This window comes from Lampetra planeri, chromosome 43 (assembly GCF_965212315.1).
Source record: "Lampetra planeri chromosome 43, kcLamPlan1.2.h2, whole genome shotgun sequence".
Lineage (NCBI taxonomy): Eukaryota > Metazoa > Chordata > Hyperoartia > Petromyzontiformes > Petromyzontidae > Lampetra > Lampetra planeri.
The window spans coordinates 6,944,947-6,967,030 of NC_136149.1; the positions used below are offsets into that span (position 1 = coordinate 6,944,947).

At 47.6% G+C, this 22,084-nt stretch overlaps 2 protein-coding genes across 2 annotated transcripts; one reads left to right on the top strand and one right to left on the bottom strand.

Annotated features, from left to right (window-relative positions):
- Positions 1–1,742: 1,742 nt before the first annotated feature.
- Positions 1,743–5,791, top strand: LOC144732669 (uncharacterized). The gene is made up of 2 exons (XM_078614219.1): positions 1,743–5,293; positions 5,395–5,791. The coding sequence occupies exons 1-2, from the start codon at positions 3,653–3,655 to the stop codon at positions 5,695–5,697; spliced, it is 1,944 nt and encodes a 647-aa protein (XP_078470345.1). The 5' UTR covers positions 1,743–3,652; the 3' UTR covers positions 5,698–5,791.
- A 7,553-nt stretch (positions 5,792–13,344) lies between these two features.
- On the bottom strand, positions 13,345–21,991 carry LOC144732671 (C-X-C motif chemokine 13-like). The gene is made up of 5 exons (XM_078614221.1): positions 19,550–21,991; positions 18,331–18,430; positions 16,937–17,060; positions 15,609–15,692; positions 13,345–14,688 (listed from the first exon to the last, which is right to left on the bottom strand). The coding sequence occupies exons 2-5, from the start codon at positions 18,389–18,391 to the stop codon at positions 14,574–14,576; spliced, it is 384 nt and encodes a 127-aa protein (XP_078470347.1). The 5' UTR covers positions 18,392–18,430; positions 19,550–21,991; the 3' UTR covers positions 13,345–14,573.
- Positions 21,992–22,084: the final 93 nt, after the last annotated feature.

The following is a 22,084-nucleotide window of genomic DNA, read 5'->3' on the forward strand; positions in this document are numbered from 1 at the left end:
CGTGCCCGACATTAATAGGTGCTCGCTAACAGCACTTGCGGGCCGTCCATAAATGACGTCACGATTTTGGACGATTTTGACCCCCCCCCCCCCTTGTCACACGGCGTCACAAAAAGTCAGACCCGCCCTCAAATATGACGTCACAAAGCCCTGCCCCCCCACAAATATAAAACATGCTTCAAATCGCTTTAAACTATTGTCATCGTAGTGCGTATTTAATGTGGCGCTGCACTCTGATGTTGTAGGAAAAAACATTTATTAAAACGTCTATTTAATTAAGTAGAACGTTTACACTATGAGACATTTACCAGTGGCAAAATATAGTAATAGGTTTTTACCCTTTCAACTGGTACAAAAACTGACACCTTTATACAAGGCATCATGCTTGCAATAACCACAACACAAGCAGTCAAAATGCAAACAAAAAGAAACAACTCTGATGATGATAATGATTTGCATTTTGACTGCTTGTGTTGTGGCTATTGTAAACATGATGCCTTGTATAAAGGTGTCAGTTTTTGTACCAATTGAAAGGGTAAAAACCTATTACTATAAGTAGAACGTGTTGTCTATATTTATTTAAAGTTGCGCATTTTGATGTGACGTCACATTTCTCCCGCGCCCTTCTCTTGCCCGTGTAAGTCACATGCGCACAGAGGATGAATCGTCACCGTCATCGTCACACTCTCATGGGGCAAAGTGTAAGTTAGTTTGTTTGTTACTCTATCCGGATGTTTATTTTTTAAGCCCAGAACCTCGGACAACAATTATTGGTGAAAGTTCGTCATCAGTGATCTCTGTAATACGGTGATTCGGTACTTTTGATAGTTTGATCATGGTAAAATCAGGACGCGCCACGGCTAGAAGAAATCGATGGTCAAGCAGACGAATGGAATCTAGATTTGATCTCGATTTGAATGGAGTGGAAGCCAAGGGACGGGACGCGTGTCAGAGGAGGTCTACTCAGGAGACGGATCGACTGATGGCCTTAATCTAAGTTGTCTTGTGTTTGTTGTTGTTTGACTTGCATCCCACTGGGATTTTTGCACACAGCGTTGGTGTACGGTGCTTTTTCTGCAATATTTTCTGTTTTTTCTTGGATTTTCTGTTTTCACTCAGTCACATATTCACTTTTAGATGTTTTTTGTTCATGTTTTTGTTTTTTGTTTGTTGCGGTTGCACCCGATTCAAGAGCCGAATGGCTCACAGGGCTACACCTAATACATGCACTTGAACTTGAACTCGTTGGATTGCGCTGTGTGGCTTGTGGGGGAAGCCTTAGTCCAGCAGTTGGACTGACCATGGCTGATGAAAGTGCCCTCTCGCGAGGTGATTTCCCGCTGAAATTAACATTGAGGTGGTGCTAATCTGCTTCGGGGAATTCCACATTCCTATAGCGGAGCGAGTCCCCGTGGTATGGTATACAGCATGTTTTATGATTACACACACCACGCATACTGCACACACACACGCACGGCACATAGTCTCACACACTATGTAGCATGCACCACCCACTACACTGAAATAAACACAACAGGTGCCCTGCCACCAACACAAAGCCGCACAAACACGCACACTGCAGTGCCTGCACACAGCACAAACACAGTTAATGCAACACTGTCGACTTTTTAATTTGACTAACAATCTCACTTTGTTGATGAACTGTGAAACACCTCATCGGTAACATGTATAACGTGATAATAACATAATCTATTTTAATTTATAGGAATATATTACCCCTCCCCCCTCACTGGGTCCTTTTCAGCTTCCCCTATTTAAGATCCAAAATAGAAAGGCATCTTCACGCTCCTGGCAAAACGCGTGATGATGCTGGATTGTCATCACCGGAGAAACGTGGTACTGAATTGTAAGGTATGGGATTGCTCTCCAGTTCACCGGTGTACTGGAGTCGTAATATATTGACAGGTTCTTGTTCACGTGATAAACATCTACTAATTGGCTGTGTTGGGTGGAGGTGTGTGTACGACACTTTCACATTCATGCAACCCAATCCCAAAAGTATCATGAACTATTCGGGATTCTTCGGGGTCAATGCTAGGAGGCTAAAACGTATTTAATGGTTCTGATCGTTAATATCAGTGACTTACTACCGCTCCAACTGGAATTCTCACACCCACTCATGCAACCTCCATTCAATGGGGCAACAGTTTCACTTGAGAGAGAAAGAGAATGAGGAGGAAGTTAACACGAGGACACACAGTCGAGTTGTTATTCAGTAGGGCACGACAGATCGGGGTTTGTTTCACAATCCTCCGGCATCGAGTGACGAAGACTGGCTTTGTCATCAATGACCTTGCGCTTTCTGTGAATTACATCCTCCTAATTCTAGATTTGAAGCTTTTGTGACTGCAAGGATTCATATTCTTAGGTTTTTTCGGTAGAGTCACGTAGGTAAAAAATTAAAATTAATAAAAGTAAAATAAAAATAAAATAAAAAATCACGACGTTTCGGAGGCAACACAAGCTTCCGTCTGCAGGTGGAACCGTCACAGCACGATTGCTGTTTCAAGTGAGAGAAATTCCAAGAAAACAGTCCTTGTATATATACTGGTTGAGAGTTGGAGGAGCCAAGGCAGGCACCTGGATATTATTATTGTGAGGTTCGGTGCGGCTGAAGCACGCTGCTCGGAATGAGCCTTTGTTGTGTAGACTGGTTTACCTACGTGACTTTACCGACAAAGCCTAAGAATATACATCCTCCTAGTGACCTAGTCAGACGCTCCCTTTAAGATTGACAACTCTGTATCACATTTCCGCGTGTGTTGCTGCGGTCCCACATGGATCTCTACTCGGCCCTTTGATTTTCTCCGCTTACATCTAAGCCATTGACAACTCCGACACTAAATATCGCATACATTTTGAACACGCCCTACTTTACATTGTGCGAGTTCTGGTTTGCGGGTTTTTCAAATATAGGCGACTACGCAAAAAAAAAAATTGACGTTTCATTAAAACGTGCGCGTTTTAAAAACCCACTATCCATACTAACATCTCGCAGCGGACCTCAGCCCAGAGGGTCTGGCATTCTGAACAAAAATCGACGTGACCCATCACCCCTTTGCCTGTAAAGTGCTGGAACGCGCGCCAACTCTGCCCACACAACTATGCGTGGGCAGAATAAAACAGGGAGCAGCGGTTTCGATGGGGAGCTGTAGTGTTCAAGCTTGTCTCAACGGGCGAGACCCGACGAGACCAGGATAGCCTTGTTGGCAAGGGTAACATGGGTGACCGAAAATGACAAAAGTAAGAACATAGCACAGCCTACAAGAATCGGAGCAAACACAGCCATGCGCAGCACAATGCTTGGGCATGTAAACTCTGTGGCTTTGTGGGTGCGCAAGCCCGAACACGTGAAAGTGATGTGTGAATGGTCTGTATGAGCAACACTTTGCTCAATATCCTCTTACCTGGTTTGAAACTTTATTAAAAGTAGCATTCTATTGATTGTCCCCAGCAAATAGACTCATTTTGTAAGAAGACACAAACCTTTGGAAGTTGCAGAATGGCAATGTAGCAAGGCGCTACCTTATCACTCTTATAACGCTACTATCACGGTTACCGATTTCTGTGAATTTCACTCATTGATTCATCTACGCACGTTGAGGGCTCGGCCTTCTAGACTTAGTGTTTTATGTCATCCACGTTGTGTTCAGCTACAATAGTGCAGGTCACAACAGCACACCCACTCACTCACCACACTGCGGGTCACACCAACACACTTACTCACTCACCACACTGCGGGTCACACCAACACACTCACTCTCTCACCACACTGCAGGTCACAACACACTCACTCACTCACCACACTGCAGGTGACACCAACACACTCACTCACCACACTGCAGGTCACAACAACACACCCACTCACCACACTGCAGGTCACATCAACACACTCACTCACCACACTGCGGGTCACAACAACACACTCACCACACTGCGGGTCACAACAACACACTCACTCACCACACTGCAGGTCACAACAACACACTCACTCACCACACTGCAGGTCACAACAACACACTCACTCACCCACTCACCACACTGCAGGTCACTACACAATCACCACACTGCAGGTCACAACAACACACTCACTCACTCACTCACCACACTGCGGGTCACAACAACACACTCACTCACCACACTGCAGGTCACAACAACACACCCACTCACCACACTGCGGGTCACAACAACACACTCACTCACCACACTGCGGGTCACAACAACACACTCACTCACCACACTGCGGGTCACAACAACACACTCACTCACTCATCACACTGCAGGTCACAACAACACACTCACTCACCACACTGCGGGTCACAACAACACACTCACTCACCACACTGCAGGTCACAACAACACACTCACTCACCACACTGCGGGTCACAACAACACACTCACTCACTCATCACACTGCAGGTCACAACAACACACTCACTCACCACACTGCGGGTCACAACAACACACTCACTCACCACACTGCAGGTCACAACAACACACTCACTCACTCATCACACTGCAGGTCACAACAACACACTCACTCACCACACTGCGGGTCACAACAACACACTCACTCACCACACTGCGGGTCACAGCAACACACTCACTCACTCATCACACTGCAGGTCACAACAACACACTCACTCACCACACTGCGGGTCACAACAACACACTCACTCACCACACTGCAGGTCACAACACACTCACCCCACTGCAAGTCACACCAACACACTCACTCACCACACTGCAGGTCACAACACACTCACTCACCCCACTGCAAGTCACACCAACACACTCACTCACCACACTGCAGGTCACAACACACTCACTCACCCCACTGCAAGTCACACCAACACACTCACTCACCACACTGCAGGTCACAACACACTCACTCACCCCACTGCAAGTCACACCAACACACCCACTCACCACACTGCAGGTCACTACACAATCACCACACTGCAGGTCACAACAACACACTCACTCACCACACTGCGGGTCACAACAACACACTCACTCACCACACTGCGGGTCACAACAACACACTCACTCACCCACTCACCACACTGCAGGTCACAACAACACACTCACCCACCACACTGCAGGTCACAACAACAACACTCACTTACCACACTGCAGGTCACAACAACAACAACACTCACTCACCACACTGCAGATCACAACAACACACTCACTCACCACACTGCAGGTCACAACAACAACACTCACTCACCACACTGCAGGTCACAACAACACACCCACCACACTGCAGGTCACAACAACAACACTCACTTACCACACTGCAGGTCACAACAACAACACTCACTCACCACACTGCAGATCACAACAACACACTCACTCACCACACTGCAGGTCACAACAACACTCTCACCCACTCACCCACTCATCACACTGCAGGTCACAACAACACACTCACCCACCACACTGCAGGTCACACCAACACACTCACTCACTCACCACACTGCAGGTCATAACAACACTCACCCACTCACCACACTGCAGGTCACAACAACACTCACCCACTCACCACACCGCAGGTCACAACAACACACTCACCCACTCACCACACCGCAGGCCACAACAACACACTCACCCACTCACCACACTGCAGGTCACACCAACACACTCACTCACTCACCACACTGCAGGTCATAACAACACTCACCCACTCACCACACTGCAGGTCACAACAACTCACCCACTCACCACACGGCAGGTCACAACAACACTCACCCACTCACCACACCGCAGGTCACAACAACACACTCACCCACTCACCACACCGCAGGCCACAACAACACACTCACCCACTCACCACACTGCAGGTCACACCAACACACTCACTCACTCACCACACTGCAGGTCATAACAACACTCACCACACTGCAGGTCACAACAACTCACCCACTCACCACACGGCAGGTCACAACAACACTCACCCACTCACCACACCGCAGGTCACAACAACACACTCACCCACTCACCACACCGCAGGCCACAACAACACACTCACCCACTCACCACACTGCAGGTCACACCAACACACTCACTCACCACACTGCAGGTCATAACAACACTCACCCACTCACCACACTGCAGGTCACAACAACTCACCCACTCACCACACGGCAGGTCACAACAACACACTCACCCACTCACCACACTGCAGGTCACAACAACACACTCACCCACCCACTCACCACACTGCAGGTCACAACAACTCACCCACTCACCACACTGCAGGTCACACCAACACACTCACTCACTCACCACACTGCAGGTCATAACAACACTCACCCACTCACCACACTGCAGGTCACAACAACTCACCCACTCACCACACTGCAGGTCACAACAACACACTCACCCACTCACCACACTGCAGGTCACAATACTTCTCTTTCTGGCTTCTATCCCTTCCGCCGCTCGACTTTTGGAATGCTCTCCCATTATCGCTTATCCCCAAGCCCCTAATATCCTTGCGTAATTTAAGAAACATTAACTCATATCTGTCACACCTTTGAGGATGCTGGTTGTTCCTGGCCGCTTGACGTTTCGGTCTACGCTCAGCAACAATGTTTATTAAGAACGACAAAGGTCCCTCCTGTAGCTTCAACAGACTATTTGGACAAGTACTGTTAGCGAGCACCTATGAAGGCCGGCATGGCACACAAGGGGGTGGAGGGCCAGCATCACGTCCGGCCGCATTTGTCTCCCCAAGTGGTGATGTTTACTACACACCGCATTAGGTACTCATTTTTGAGACTGAGTCGACCTAGGGGAGGCCCAGGACTGGTTCAAATAATTGCCACTAGCGTTGGCCGTCAGCGGGAATCGAACTCGGCCCGCCGGGTTTGTAGCGCAGCGCGCTCACCACGGCACCACCGCTCCCCTCTAGCAGGGAGCAATACAAGGCGGCACCCTTTGTTGGACGCCACGGAAACTCCCTGCTGAGCCGCTCTGGAGGCGTTCAGGCAGCAAGCCAAAGTCCATGCGAGCGGTGTTGTGCCCTGAAAAACAAAGCGAGCGAGTGGGCACGGAAAGCCCCTTTGCTCAGTGGGGTCAAGGGGTTGATCCTCAATGATATGCGCCAAAACAAGTATCCAGTGTTCAACAAAGCAAATGAGTAAATACATGAATATATATACTTTTTACATTTTTATTAAGTTTTCCCATGACCGTTTTGGATCAGTATTTTCCGATGGCATTTTTTGAATGAAATTAAGCTTGGACGAGTATCGACTTTTCTGGCAGTGATCAGCAAGCCGTGGCCTGCTAAACAAATGTTTCTGGGATACCTTTTATTGTGGGCAAGTGCTTTCAAAGGTTGCAGTGTTTGCCTCAAGCACTCGACATTTGCTTCCAACGAAATGGTCATTGTAACTTCAAACAGAAACAAGTGGAAGTGCAGCAACATAAACGGTGAATCTTCTTGGTTCGTTCGCTAAAGTCACGTAGAAGGGAAATAATAAAAATAGAAGAAAAAATTAAGACGCTGTCTTTCCGACAGACCTGTTCTTCACCTGAGGACGGCTGCTTGCGTTGTGGCCGAAACGTCGTGAGAATTATTTTATTATGTTTTATTTTTATTATTTTATTATTTCCCTTCTACGTGACTTTACCGAAAGAACAAATAAGATGAATCCCTGCAGTCACGAAAGCTTTAAATCGAAAAATAAACGGTGAATGCGAAGCCCTGCAAATGATTCGCCTAAGCCACTGCTGGAAAAGGGCCTCCACTTGACCGAACTCAGAATGGTATTTGGCCTACTCTTCCACATTGACCGCACGTGTTGGAAGAGATGGGGAGTTACCTACACCCCCCTCCCCGCTGCCACATGACACCTTCACTTTAAGATGTTTTATTGTTCATGTTTTTGTTTTTTGTTTGTTGCGGTTGCACCCGATTCAAGAGCCGAATGGCTCACAGGGCTATACCTAATAAATGAACTTGAACCTGCTGATTGCCTGTGGTGAACTCATTTATACTGCTGGGTGAACAGAGGCAGTAGGGAGGTGGATTTGAGAAAGTTACATTATTGTTTCAACTGACACGCTGGAAGACGAAATCAAATGGGCGACCTCTGGATCAGCGAGTGCTGCTGTCACACCACGGCAGCTCCCACCAGATATAGAGGAACTGAAATCTCAGAACACAAAGCTGCTTTTTCAAACGAGTATTCTTAGTAAAGCTGGCTATAAATAAATAACTGCATGGCTCACCGCCAAACGTTAAGCCCTCTCCTGGGTAACCGAGAACGTTGCCTCACAGAGTGCACATAGTTCGGTCGAGTGGTTGAGGCAAACACTGCTGTGGGTTTCACACGTGATGATGATTAGCTTGTGTTGCAATCGAAACGTCGTGAGAATTTTATTGTTTTATTTTTTATTATTTTATTGGTTTATTTTTTATTATTTTATTATTTCCCCTCTACGTGACTTTACCGAAAGAACCAAGAATATGAATGCCTGCAGTCACGAAAGCTTTAAATCGAAATTGACTTTTTGGAGCTCGGTCGAACTTAAAACATGTGTTCTCGAAGTTCACGCAATGAGGCCACACGGTGCATCCTTGAAGCACAACCACTGCAGTGTCAATCCCCAAGCTGCCCTAAGAACAACACTTTCTCAGTTGACTCTCCCCCCTCCCTGCCCCGATAATATCACGGGAAATGTCTTCAACATTTATAAACGACTCGTTTTAACTACCCGGCTTTGCCCGAGAGGGTGGGGGGGGTGACGTCAGCAGGCACACTGCGTGACGCTGCCGCATGCGGGTGACATCACAGATGTGACGTCACCGCTCACTTGCCGTGCAAAATATATCCATTATTGCGCCCCCCCCCCCCCCCCAATATAAAAGTCTATTTTATACTTTTTGCATTGTGTACAGTCTGGAAGCTACCCACATGCCAAATTTCAAGCTTGTTGCATGTTGGGAAGTATGCTAAACATTTCGAACAGACACACATATTCACAAATTTACCTTTTATATATATAAGATAGCAGGAAAATACCTGGTGTTGCCCGGGTACTTGCGGATAACTTTTTTGTGAATGTGGAGTGGCTCAATCGCTGTGTTCAGAAGGAGGGGGTCAGTGGCGTTTACAGCAACGGTGAAGATGTTGCCGTGCCATTGGGGCCTGTATTAAGTGTAATACAACGTGCCACAATGGGGCACGTGATTGTATCATCATTAATAGTTTGATAATCAACAGCAGTAATATCTTCAGCAGTAGCCTAAGCAGTAGAATCATTATGATTATCAGCAGTAGCACTTCAGCAGTATCATCTTTTAAATTAATATATTTAGAATGTTTTTTCAAACGTACATCTGTGCATATAACACCGCGCGTGTGTTAGCATACTCACCCACGAACTCACAAACTCTCACACTTACGCAGACAACCTATTCGTGCACTCTCTCATCCCGATCAATCACGCATCCACTCACTCACGCAATCACACACACACACACTTATGCATTTAAATCAGTGTGTAAGCATTGAAAGTAAATTAAACGTTCATGTTTTTTTATGTAGATTGCAACACAAGCAATCATCATCATCAGGTACGAATGAATGAGAAAAAAAACTATTTTTTGTCGTACCTGATGATGATTGCTTGTGTTGCAATCGAAACGTCGTATTCTATTATTTAATTTATTTTCTTTCTACGTGACTTTACCGAATGAACCAAAAAGTAATTCCTGCAGTCACGAAAGCTCCAAATGAAGTTTAAACCACCTCTACGGGAAGGATTTAAGTTAGTTTTCTCTCTCTGTGTGTCTATGTGTTGTCTCTCTCTGCTGGTGTGTCTGTCTATGTGTCTCCGTGTCTGTGTTTTGTCTCTCTCTCAAATTTAGTACTCTTTGGAAGAACGTCATCAACCATGTGGGGTGTTGACTGTTATGTTAGCCGACTCTGTGTTGTATTGCATTATATTGCTAAGTTTACTTGGTTTTTTTCTCTCATTCATTCGTACCTGATGATGATTGCTTGTGTTGCAATCGAAACGTCGTGTTCTATTATTTAATTAATTTTCTATCTACGTGACTTTACCGAAATAACCAAAAAGTTACAGAAGGTAATCTTGTTTTTGGAAGCGTGGATGATGCCGTGCTATTTGTAACGCCATGGAAAGATGATGCGCCAGCTCATGGAGGTTAACCGTTCACTGGAATCACCAACGGGTTTTTTGGATTTTGTAATCAACGGCAAATTATTAGCTTAACTTTAAGAGGGAGTCATTGTATTGCTGTTAAATGTGCAGGACCAGGTTAATATGTGCTGGGTGAGGGATGGTGACGTCACTGGGAGCGTGTGGGGTATCGTTTGGGGGGCTCTGCCCCCCCCACTCTCTAAAATGTCGGCTCGCCATGTAGCTAAGGGTTTCCTGGCAACCCTGCCAAGTTTAGTGGCGATGGCGTAAACGGTGTGGATTTGTGTTAATTTTTATGTAATAAAATAAGCCACAGTGGTGGCTGAACTCACCACCTGGAGAGAAGTGTCCTCAAATGCGTGAGCCTTGGCTCTGCGGCAGAGATGTTCGTGTTGCCGGCGACCAATATGGCATTTCACATGGCAGCATAATAACGTTCCATTCAAACATGTCAGGCATCAACAAATTGTATGAAAAGACTCTCCCACGGAATCTGCTCCGCATTTCTGCCTGGAGCGCTGGAGATGCGTCATGAATTCCAACGGAATTTTCTTTGCCAGATGCAGTTTTTCCCCCATTCACACGCAATTGGCAAAACATCTAAGCTTTTAATAATAATTAAACACGATTATTAATGTGATTTCCACTGAAGGAATGCTGGGTTTTCCCCAAATGAAGGTGGCTCGCACCACACAAAGCCCTGTCTATGCTTCCTCCCTCCCTTCTCCTCTCTCGGCCATGTCCCGCAAGGCCCTATGGGAAGGCGGCTGAAAAGAGGGCATCCCGCCGCAATGGGGCATTTTGACGACCCCGCGATCTCACGGGGTCAATGAGATGCAAACTTGAAATTATCAGGTTAAGCTTCTCTGCTGAGCGCACGTTAATTGCACAGTGTGAAACACATTCTAACATAACCCATGCCATGATTAATAAGATGCAAAGGTGTGCTCACGAACGGCAAGAATGCATGACTCTCAATCATATATGCCTTGCATATTTGTCACGTGCTATATATGCCAACCACAGTGTGTGTGCAATGCTCTCAGCCTTTTGTATGTGGGCACGTGACACGCAAGCGAGCCGTATGGATGGATCTAAGACTTGCCTTTCGGCTCTCTGAGCAACGTACCTTTGCCCGATGTAACTTCTGTGTGCTTCCATCCTGCACGTATTCAACTGTTTCGATGGGTTTCGTTATTTTTTTTACAATTAACGTTGGATTGTAATAACGCATGCCTACATCCTACACGAAACTTACAAATCTACATTCATCCTGACCACCACCACACCTAGAGAGTAGAGCGAAGGACAGGGTTGGGGACAGAGTGGAGGGACTGAGGCCACGGAACCTCACGGCTCATTCAGCATGGGAACTCAGAGGGTGTGAGCATATGTCTTTGTATGAAGGTGTGAGCGTGTGTGTGTGTGGCACGAGAGGATATGGAGCTGAGTGGACTTGCCAATGACTGGTACCAGTGGTGTCAAGATCGGCCTCTGTGGAGGAGGCTCGTGAAGGACGCTGCTCCTGGGCAGCTGGAGACGGTCGCCCTCCAACAACAACGGAGAGCAGAGGAGCGACGCTCACAACAACGAGCAGAGCGCCGGGCGAATTAAACACAGCAAGTTCGCACGGTAAGGGGCATAAGTGGTGCATCTGCCAGTCATCTCAGTCAGTCAACTCATGGCACCTAGGTCAGTCCCGTGACCTTCCAGCGGGTGTTCGATACTTCACGTGGCTTTAAAGTGCACATAGCCTGGCACAAGCGCCGTGGTGACGTCACCGCTACTTAGTGACGTTCTGTATGAGGGTGTGAGGGCAGCAGTAGTGGAGCAGTTAGTGCGCAGCGCTACGAACCTGGTAACCCGCGTTCGATTCCCGCTCACGGTCAACTCCTTTGACGACTATGTGAATCGGTATTGGGCCACTCCTAGGTCGACTCGACCTCAATTGAATACCTCGTGCGATGTGTAAAAACATTACCACTCGGGAGACAAAGGTGGCCGGGCGTCGTGCTGTCCACCCACTCCCTCGTGTGCCGTGTTGGCCTTCATTGGTGCTCACTAACAGCACTTGCCCCAACAGTCTGTTAAGCCTATACGGGGGATATTTGTCTTTGTGTAGTGATGTTAAATGGATCACTATGGCGCGTAGCACCAAGTTTCAAGTTTTCAAGTTTCATTTATTAGGTATAGCCCTGTGAGCCATGCGGCTCTTGAGTCGGGTGCAACCGCAACAAACAAAATATGAACACAGAACATCTTAAAGCGACGACGCGTAACAGAAGCATCCTGGAATAAACCAGCAAATATTGCTCAAAAAACGTATTAAAACGCTGTGTGCAAAAATCACATTGTGGTACAAGCAAACAACAAGTGCCGTTGAAACAAGTGCAGAGGCTAACACACCGTGCAGTACCATTCAGGGGACAACTCGGGGCATGGTGCTGGGTGCGAGCAGGAGGGATCTTGGTGAGTCCCACCGACAGAGTTTTGGGGGTTGCAGCCTCCACCAGCGCCGCAGCGCCACTGGAAGAGCGTAGTGGGGGGGGGCGGCTGGTGCTAGGGGCCATGTGAGGACGAGTCACCCCGGCACCGGGTTAAGCACGTGATGGGTCGGGGTGAGTAATGTGGGCCAAAGGTGAACGAGGGGGCACGGGGGGAGGAGTAGCTGAGGACGTCTGGAGAGTTCCCGGAAGACGCGTGGTTAAGGGTGGAGCCAAAGAGGGAACAGGTGCGGTGTAGCCTGGAACCGTCGGGAATGTTCTGGACGGAGGGCGCGGTCGAGGGTGGAGCCAAGCCGCACCGAGAGAGATAAAAGGGAAGCCCCGAGCACATATCCGGGCTGTCTGCAGGTGAAGTGGAAGCCAAGTGCTGCGTCTTCGTCCCCGCCTTCGACATCGTAGGTCAGGCAGCACGTGGCTGCTCTGACCCGATTATAGTTATCCCGTATGCAAGATAAATAGGTGTATTGTGGTCCTAGGCGTAACAGGAGTGAGAATATGTGTATTTAATCCCGTGTGTAACGGTGTTGCATAAAGTGTAGAATTAACGTTGTTGCCTCCTAAAGTCTCTGAATGGCTCACTACATTTGTATGATACCAGTTGTGTGGGAGCACTGGAAAAACTCAGGCAACGTGAACATTTTGGCGAGACTTAATATTTTTTTTATTAAAATGGTTTCGGTATAAACAATGAGTTTAACAGGCAGAGTGATAAAGACAGACTGGCAAACGCGCATACGGAAATAGAGAGATCAGCCAGCCAGACAGGTAACAGAGAGATACGCGGATAATGCCAACAGATAGCACACACACACACATTGGACAAAACGAATTCCTTCCCGCACATCAGCGTCATGAATACAATTCTCTGTTCGCCAAATAGTCTATTTACAACTACCCAGGGGCAGATTCAGCAGTCGGCTATTATTAAATATAACAATCCAGTTGTCATGATACAAATACAGTTCACACAAAATGTTCATGGACAGGCAACGAGCGTGGAATATCCCCAGGAGTGGTTACTCGCAAAACACAGTTAATGGGCGCTGTGGAGAGATTATGCATGCACGAGGCTGGTGCAACCAATGAGATGCGATGTCAAGTTCACAGACGTGTTTCCTTTAGCTTTACAGAGCCCAGGGGAAGCACATGCGTATCAACTGGCATGTGCAGTCATTCTAAAGGTGCTACAATCAGGCACAATAATCTACGGAACCCATAATAAACTATGAGACCTACAGGAATCGCAAGGGTCCCACATTTATCCCATTGAACCCTCAGGAATCCAATGGGACCCACAGGATACCACGGGGCGCCCAATGACAGACACCGCAGTTGCCTACGACAATGCACGGAGGCTGCCCGGTCACACGGTGACCGAGACTGACACTGCGTTTGCCTGAACGCGACCGTCTCCACGCCGGCGCATTTACCGAGACATCTTCCCGCTATACTACGGGAGCTTTGGCAGAACCCTCCTGAAAAGGGTGTCTCGAGATTCGGGGAAGTTTTCAAGGTAAAAAAAAAACGCTTAACGACTGATACAATAAAATATAATTATCAGTGGAGTGGTGTTAGCAACACGTTTTCAGGTGTTCTAGAATAGATCCTCTGCTGTGTCATAACCGTCACAGCTGTAGCTATTTGACCTCAAAAAAAACTCTGCAAATGCAGACGAGCTGCGGCGCGTGCACGAGGCCGGGCCGGGGCCACGTCGGCCACCAACGCGGGACCGGCCGCGTGGCCGCGAGCACGTGCGCCGCTTCAGCTCCGGCCGGCGGTGCTCGTTCACCCACGGGCGCCCAGCATCTGCAGCCATCGGACAGGGACGGCGGTAGCGGCCGCTTGCCGCTCCCTCTCGACAGGATCCTATGTCCGTCGTTTGTTTCCACGCTGCAGCCTCTCCGCTCTCCGTTGCTGCCGCTTCTTCTTTAGGGCCCGCGTGCACTTCTTCAGCTGCTGCAGCCCGGGTTTTCTGTTGTTACTGAAAAACAATTGGGCGAGCGGGTCAGACGCTCCTCGCGTGAGAGCGGGGGGCGCGGCAGCTCGTTGGGGTGCGGGCATCGCGGGGTGGACGTGTGGACACCACGCTACGTCACGTGCTGCGCAATATGCCGAATTTGTGCCCGAGGCCTTTTTCTACGGTTTTATTTGTTACGAATTGGCAACCGTGTGCGATTTTAACAACACACCTGGGTGTGCAAGAATTGGACGCGCAAAAGTTATCGGCCTTTATCCAGACCAACACTTCAAAAGAACTGAACTCGGGGCAGCAATGTTGTCATTCTGACCACTGACTCAAAGATTTGGGAAAACGTGGCCGTCCCAACGGAGGTAGCAGTTAGACAAGTAGATGACTGTATACCGGTTTCATACGCATTAGTACTCATCAGTACGGTACTTTATTTTCTGTTGTGATGGAATTTTTTTCACCATTTACAGATTTTATTGGCTGTGGATGGTCAATCTCTCTGCATGTCGGGCTACTCGATTGGACTAACTCTGGATGCCGATTGCGCCCTGTGAAGCTGATTTTTATTCTAAATTATCGTCGATTCGAAGTGCATCGAAGTGCAACTGACTTTTAATCGTCTATCTAAACCCTGTTTGCATTTATGACGAATTTCATATTTGGTTTAATGCTGCATTCCGATTCTTATTTATTCCGAATGTGCCGTGCGATTTCACCTTAGTGTCTAGTTTTTGTCATTCAGGTTTGTGTTACCGATACTTTATTTTACCCACAAGCGTTTTGAAATCAAATCCAGAACAATCTTGTGAACAGGACCACCTTACATGTTTTATCTTGATCACCTACTAGGCGATTTCTCTGAAATAACTCGGCTCGGATTACTCAACGCGGGCAGCGCAGTGGCAGCAGCGCACACGGCACGGGGCCCTCACCGCGGCAACGTGCAGCTGACGAGTTCCACCACCCACGTGGCAGTGGGGTCCAGGCACACGGTGATCCCGGATCTCGTCATCACGCTGAGACAAGACGCAGAGACAATTGTCAGTGGCACCGCGCGCGTGGGCGGAGCGGTGGTGCAATGTGTCGGTGCGTCGAGCCACGAACCCACTGACCCGAGTCCGATTCCCGGCCGTGGCTAAGATGAGTGACGGGTAATATCGGAACCAGCCGTGGGCCTCCTCTAGGTCGATCCAGCCTTAAAATAATAACTTGCACGATATGTAACCGGTGCGTTCGGGAGACAAAGGGAGTTGGGCGTGGCGATGCCCGCATCACCACCATCTTGTCCTCACGTTCGTCATGCCGGCCTTCACATGTGCTACTCGCTACTATTACTTGCCCCAACAGCCTGTGAAAGGCTATACGGGAGATTTTTGTCTGTGTGGGTATCCTAAAGAGGGCTGGATCACGAGGCAGCCCAGGATGCCCATCAGGAATTCTAGTCCGAGACACAGAACCCGGCAATGATGCAATCGAACGCAAGCCTGACATGGGTTTTGCAAACTCTGAATGTGCTTTGACAACAGGCTGTGGATATGTAGATCCCATTGCACTGCCGTGTTGACAAAGCACGCGTGACTACAGTAAACTCTCGATTATCCGCGCTAATGACGGTGAGGACGGCCGCAGATAATTCAAAATCTCGGATAATCAAAATATATACATTTATCTATGCCGAAACCGCTATTATAAGTATAAATTGTGTTTAAGTTAAGCAAATTTCGTTTGTTAATGAACAAAAAAAAATTGTAGTCGAGAATGTCTTGATCCTGTTTTATTACAAAAGTCCATACAAAAAGACACTCACTTAGAACGAATATTAACGATCTACGCGCAGGCTCAGTGATAACACTTTCCTGTTCCCGCGCAGTAGACTCAGCCCACGAAGTGGATGACAGCAGAGCCACGTCAATCATCATCAATCAAACTCCGCCCACTGTTGTGAAGAGATGCAGCTACTGTACTGTAGAGCCCACCACGTGGATTTCGGATGAACTCGAGCAACATATGTATTTGTTTGGTTTAAGCACTTGACTTGTAGTAAAAATTTACAAGAATAACAATGTATCACTGTTTTTAGATGATTATTATTTTGGGCTTGAGAGAAAATCCATGAGTTATTAATGTCAAAATCTCAGATACGCTGTTAATCCGCAAATCAGATAAACCTCACGTGGATAATCTTGAGTGTACTGTGCATGTGTGTGAGAGTACATTTGTAGGTGTGATAGCTCGTGTGTGTACTCGTGCAATTACTCACATGATTTCGTGATGATTACAGCTGTGGGACTTCTTGAACACGTCCATCTTTGCCATCCTCTTGATGGGAATCCTGGCCCTGCTTGTATTGACGCATTGGCATCTGCCATCCTGTCTGCCCAGCACTGCAGCACACGCACACACACTCCCAATTATCACCACGATACGGAGCACATATTCGGCCAAAGCCGAGGTTCTGCTGCTGTCACATATAGGATGGAGAACCCAGTTCCTATCTCACTGTTGCACCGGAGTGAATCCAATGCAAAAACCGCAGTCAGGGTAACTGATTACTCTTAGGTTTTTTTGGGTAAAGTCACGTTGGTAAAAAATAATAAAAATAATAAAATAAAAATAATAAAATAAAATAATAATACAAGAAAATAAATCTGTTAAATCACGACGTTTCGGAGGCAACACAAGCTTCCTTCTTCAGGTGTAAAAAGGCACAGGAAAATAACTGTAGTGCTGTGCCTTTTTACACCTGACGAAGGAAGCTTGTGTTGCCTCCAAAACGTCGTGATTTAATAGATTTATTTTCATTTTTTATAATTGTAAGTTTTTATTAATTAATTAACTTTTTACCTACGTGACTTTACCGAAAAAACCTAAGAGTATGAATCCTTGCAGTCACGAAAGCTTCAAATCTAGAATTAGGGTGACTGATTATATTATTCAGCACTCACCAATTCGCTCCAGTCACTCACTGGGGGTCAGTCACCTCCTTGTTACTCCTCTATCGCTACTCCTAGGATTACTGTTTTCCATGTACTTTACTTGTTGATTCCTCCACCCATGTTGAGGGCGCGTTCTACAATATAGAACCACAGAGCTTGGGCAATCATTGGCACAGCTTCCGACTGCCTCCCCCCGTGTCCGTCATTTGCCGCAGCCTCTGTGCGTAAACTGTGCGAGTTACAAGTTCTACAGCTTTCGATTTAAAGCTTTCGTGACTGCAGGGATTCATATTCATGGTTCTTTCGGCAAAGTCACGTAGAAAGGAAATAATAAAATAATAAAAATAAAACAATAAAATGCTCACGACGTTTCGATTGCTGTGGTTTTCACACCTGATGATGATTGCTTTTGTTGCAATCGAAACGTCGTGAGAATGTTGTTTTATTATTATTTTATTATTTCCCTTCTACGTGACTTTATCAAAAGAACTAAGAATACGTTCTACAGCGTTTTGAGATTTCAAATCGCACGGATGATGCTGTTATACACATAAACAAAACAAAACGAATAATAATAATTGGCGAGAACCACCCCATGGGTTCATCAGCAGCAACAGCAGCAGCGACGCGTCGCTCGGCCTGGCACTGCGAAATCGGCCCTGCCGGGGCGAGCGCAGCGACGTGTACCCGTGGCTGCTTAAACGAGAGAGGTCATCACCTGAGAGGTCAGAGATGGCACCAACGATGCAGACTGCCAGCAGCAGCTTGAAGGCGTTCATTTCCGCTCAGGACCGATCGCCTTGCAGCAGTGGGAACACCTGCGAGAGGACAAGACGCAAAGTCGAGTGAGTGTGAAGTTAATCCAAGGGGTGGCGAGTGGGGGGTGCGCCATGCCTCGCCTTCGTCTTTGGAAAGCCCCTTCTGATCAGCCGTCAACGTCAGGTGCGCGGGCGTGCCCACATTCTGTTCACGCAGCGCAAACCGCAGTCACGACACGCATGGAACTCGGCCGTGTTGTTGCACAGGTATTCGAAATAATTAATGACAATAATTAACCAGTGTTTCTCGAGAGCGGTGTTATCCGCGCAAAGCTGCATCTCACATCGCTGCACGATCCGCGACTCACGGAGGCGCGCGCATTAGGTGCAGGTGCTTTCAACCAGTTAGTCTATAAGAGTTTTTTTTTGGGTGAGATCGCGTAAATATATAAACGTGTCGTTAAAACCCGCCACCACCCGACACAGACAACTAGTAAGGGTTGTCACGTAAACAGAACGTGGTCAATTCGTCACTAGTACAGCACTAGTGTATAGTGTAGTGTGTAGTGTAGTATACTAGTACAGCACTAACCGGTGTGTTGGAGAGCCAAGCCACAACATTTACAATCTGAGTACGACGTTTCGCCAGTAATTACAACTAGCTTCATCTGTTTACGTGACAACCCTTACTAGTTGGCTGTGTCGGATGGTGGCGGGTTTTAACGACACATATATTTACGCGATCTAACTCCCCCCCAAAAAACCTCAATTATGGATGACATTCTTCCGTGAGAAAGCCTTCCACGTGTTAAAGCAACCAATTGGTGCCCATACGCTTGCGAGGAAACCGGAGCAGCGGGACGAAACGCACGTGTGGAATTCGGTTCACAGGCTACGGCATACCCACGTGGGAAGGGAGTTTCACAACATCATCTGCGCGGTGATCCACCCACCCCTGGCCACTGCCTCCACAGGACTGGATCACAGGCAGCCCACGTGCCCGCGCAACCGGCGCCGACTTCGTGTCCGCAACGCGTTACTCTCGTCGCTTTAATATCGAGCGCGCAGCACAAACACAACGTGACGACGCTTCGTGCGTTTCGCGGATATTTCTACATAATTCCAGCTGAATATATATATTTTTCTGAAATAGAAGCAATCGAGACTCGCGAAAAATACCTCGATGGCAACACCGTATTCAGCCGCCTTCGTTGAAGCAGAACCCACGAGTGCAGTGCTCGATGTCAAAGTTCTCTGCTGCTGCTGCTTGCTGCTGCTGCTTGCTGCTGCTGCTGCCACTGCTCTTCGCGATGGCGTACGGGGCTTATAAGGGGCCCTCTTGCGGAACGCGTCACCAGACCTGGGGACTTTCCCTGCGTGGGTTGCGGCAATCGGAAGTCATTTACGGCGAACTCGTGTCGAGTTCCCTTTTTTGGCACTTCGTGCATTGTGGAATGGATGATAATAAAAAGGCACGATTTCCACGGAGAAAGCTCGCCCTGGCTGACGGCGGGTTGAAAGCGATTAAATGCGTGCGACGAGTTAATGAGGTCGCTTGCTTGAGTAGCAATTCGTGTACAGACTTGTCAACCGCGCCTGTAAATGTGAACACATCACCGTGACATTCCGATCCATCCATTGCCCGTGGTATTGCCGGAACCAATATTTAAGGCCCTCCATGAACGCACTCACCCCTGCCTCCCTCTCTCCCTTCATCTTACTCGATCCCTCTCCACGCACTCTCCTACCTCTCCCCATTCATCTCACTCTACTCCCATCCACGCACTCTACTAACCTCTCTCGAGTCTCGACTCTCATCACTGTGAACCAGTCGAAGAACATTCGCTCAGTCGATGGTCACTCGCCTCTAACCTCGTTGTATGGAATTCCTATCCGTCCCGCCGTCTGTGCTGTCGGCTCCCTGCGCCTGTTCAGAAGTCCAGGCTCAAGACCTTACCCTTCTCCTCTGCCCACGACTGTTTCTCTCTCTTTATTTTTGAAGTAAATGCGCGCCATCCTTCTCCAGCATGCTCATGTCACGCCGTTTTGCACTTCACACGAAGCTGCACATTTGGGCGCCGTTGATGTCAAGCCACGTGAGCGATTATTAATTTCAGTTAAACATTTCGGTATTTACTCAGTAGCGAGATAAGCTGAATTCATTTGATGTTTCCATAATCAGATTCTCCTATCTTGGCGCTAAATTGTGTTCCTATAATTTTGTCTCACACTCCATTAAATCACAGCTGCGGTACAACTGGGACAGACTCCTCACACCTTAAAATTAGAGAAAATGAATTGACAGCGTGCACTAAAGCACAGCAAGAGCCATCATTTGTGCACGGTGCACCATGAATGGTGATGCTCCAGAGCAATGTAATTTATGAGTGCGGGAAATTCTCACCGAGAATCGCGTCTTTTTTTTAAAGAACGGCTCTCTGCAGTGAGATGTTCAGCAAAATCCATTGTAAGCAATCTTTTGCACGTGCGAAAGAAATCGGATTATGCGGAGATAACCGAACGCATACAAGCGCGTAACACCTCAATGACTGTGCAGACGAGTTCACGAACCCACTTGCTGTACTGCCACCTCGCAGCTCAGTGGCTTTGAGACTTTCACAAGCCGACGAGATCCATGAACGTTCGATTCACTGTCGAGAAATTGGAAGCTAGAAGCGGGCACCTCGATGACAGGTCTGTGCCACTAGGCCCTCTCTGAACCAAAAGGACATCTGGACCGAAAGAGAGGGGACTTCATATTTAAAATGAGTGTGCCAGTTTTCAAGTACTTGCTAAGCACCCCTAGGGCATGCGTTGTAGGCCTGATTTGAGTAGTGTACGGCTTAATCACTGCCACACTGCTCAAACCTCGAAGTGCCGTTTATTGGATTAAATGCATATTGACGCGCTTCTAAGTATTCGACTCGGCACTCTTGGTTGTCGAACTTTGCCACGCCAAAGCCAAATATAAACACGAGAACATTGCTGATGGTTACGACGTGCATTAAGTGTCCATGGCCTTAAAAAAAATATCCCTCAAATCGGTTACAAATCAACGCCTTTTTGAAGCCACTTTCAGGGGTTTGTGCCGCTAATGATCCGCATCCTTCCATGTGATTCTGATTATTCTTTATTTGACAAAGCTAATCCCAACTCCCAACTTCCAAAGCATCTTGCCAAGTTTGAACAATGGGGGAAGGAGGGTGGGGAGAATGATTGCTATATAGATTCCAATTTTGTAATTTGCAGGCAATTGTTTCAAACGTATAAACCATTTATAAACCAATCAAATGCACAGGCATCAGGGACGGCGCTAGAGGGGTGCATGGGTAAGCCTTGCCCCACCAAATGAACGTTTTGGCGGTAATCCAGTGCATGGTATTATAAAAAACGTGGATTTTTTTGCGCAATCATTATTTTCCCGCGATTCGAAACCTTGCGGGGGTGGTGGCGTTTCAAAATCAGTTCTTGTGATGTCGAAGCAGTCAAAAGACGAATGTCAGTTCAAATATTGATTCAGACTGTTTTATGAGGAGCGGTGTGTTAAGCTGCACTGGTGTATACTGCCAATACACCGAATGCCCCTTTGGCCACCGACATTCACTCTCCTTCGTGGTGAATCACTGCTCTGGTGGCCTCCACACGACAGATCTCTTGGCCACCCAACCACAAGCAGCTGGCCCCGGGCCTGGTCTACGTACCAACACGCTGTAC

Bases quoted from the DNA above. Each gene is read 5' to 3' on its own strand.
- LOC144732669 (XM_078614219.1), top strand. From the start codon at position 3,653: ATGTCATCCACGTTGTGTTCAGCTACAATAGTGCAGGTCACAACAGCA. The intron at 5,294-5,394 runs GTCACAACAACA...ACCACACTGCAG, and splicing joins ACACACCCACCACACTGCAG to GTCACAACAACACTCTCACC.
- LOC144732671 (XM_078614221.1), bottom strand. From the start codon at position 18,391: ATGAACGCCTTCAAGCTGCTGCTGGCAGTCTGCATCGTTGGTGCCATC. The intron at 17,061-18,330 runs GTGATGACCTCT...CGTGTGCTGCAG, and splicing joins TGCCATCTCTGACCTCTCAG to TGCTGGGCAGACAGGATGGC. The intron at 14,689-15,608 runs GTGAGGGCCCCG...ATTGTTTTTCAG, and splicing joins GTCAGCTGCACGTTGCCGCG to TAACAACAGAAAACCCGGGC.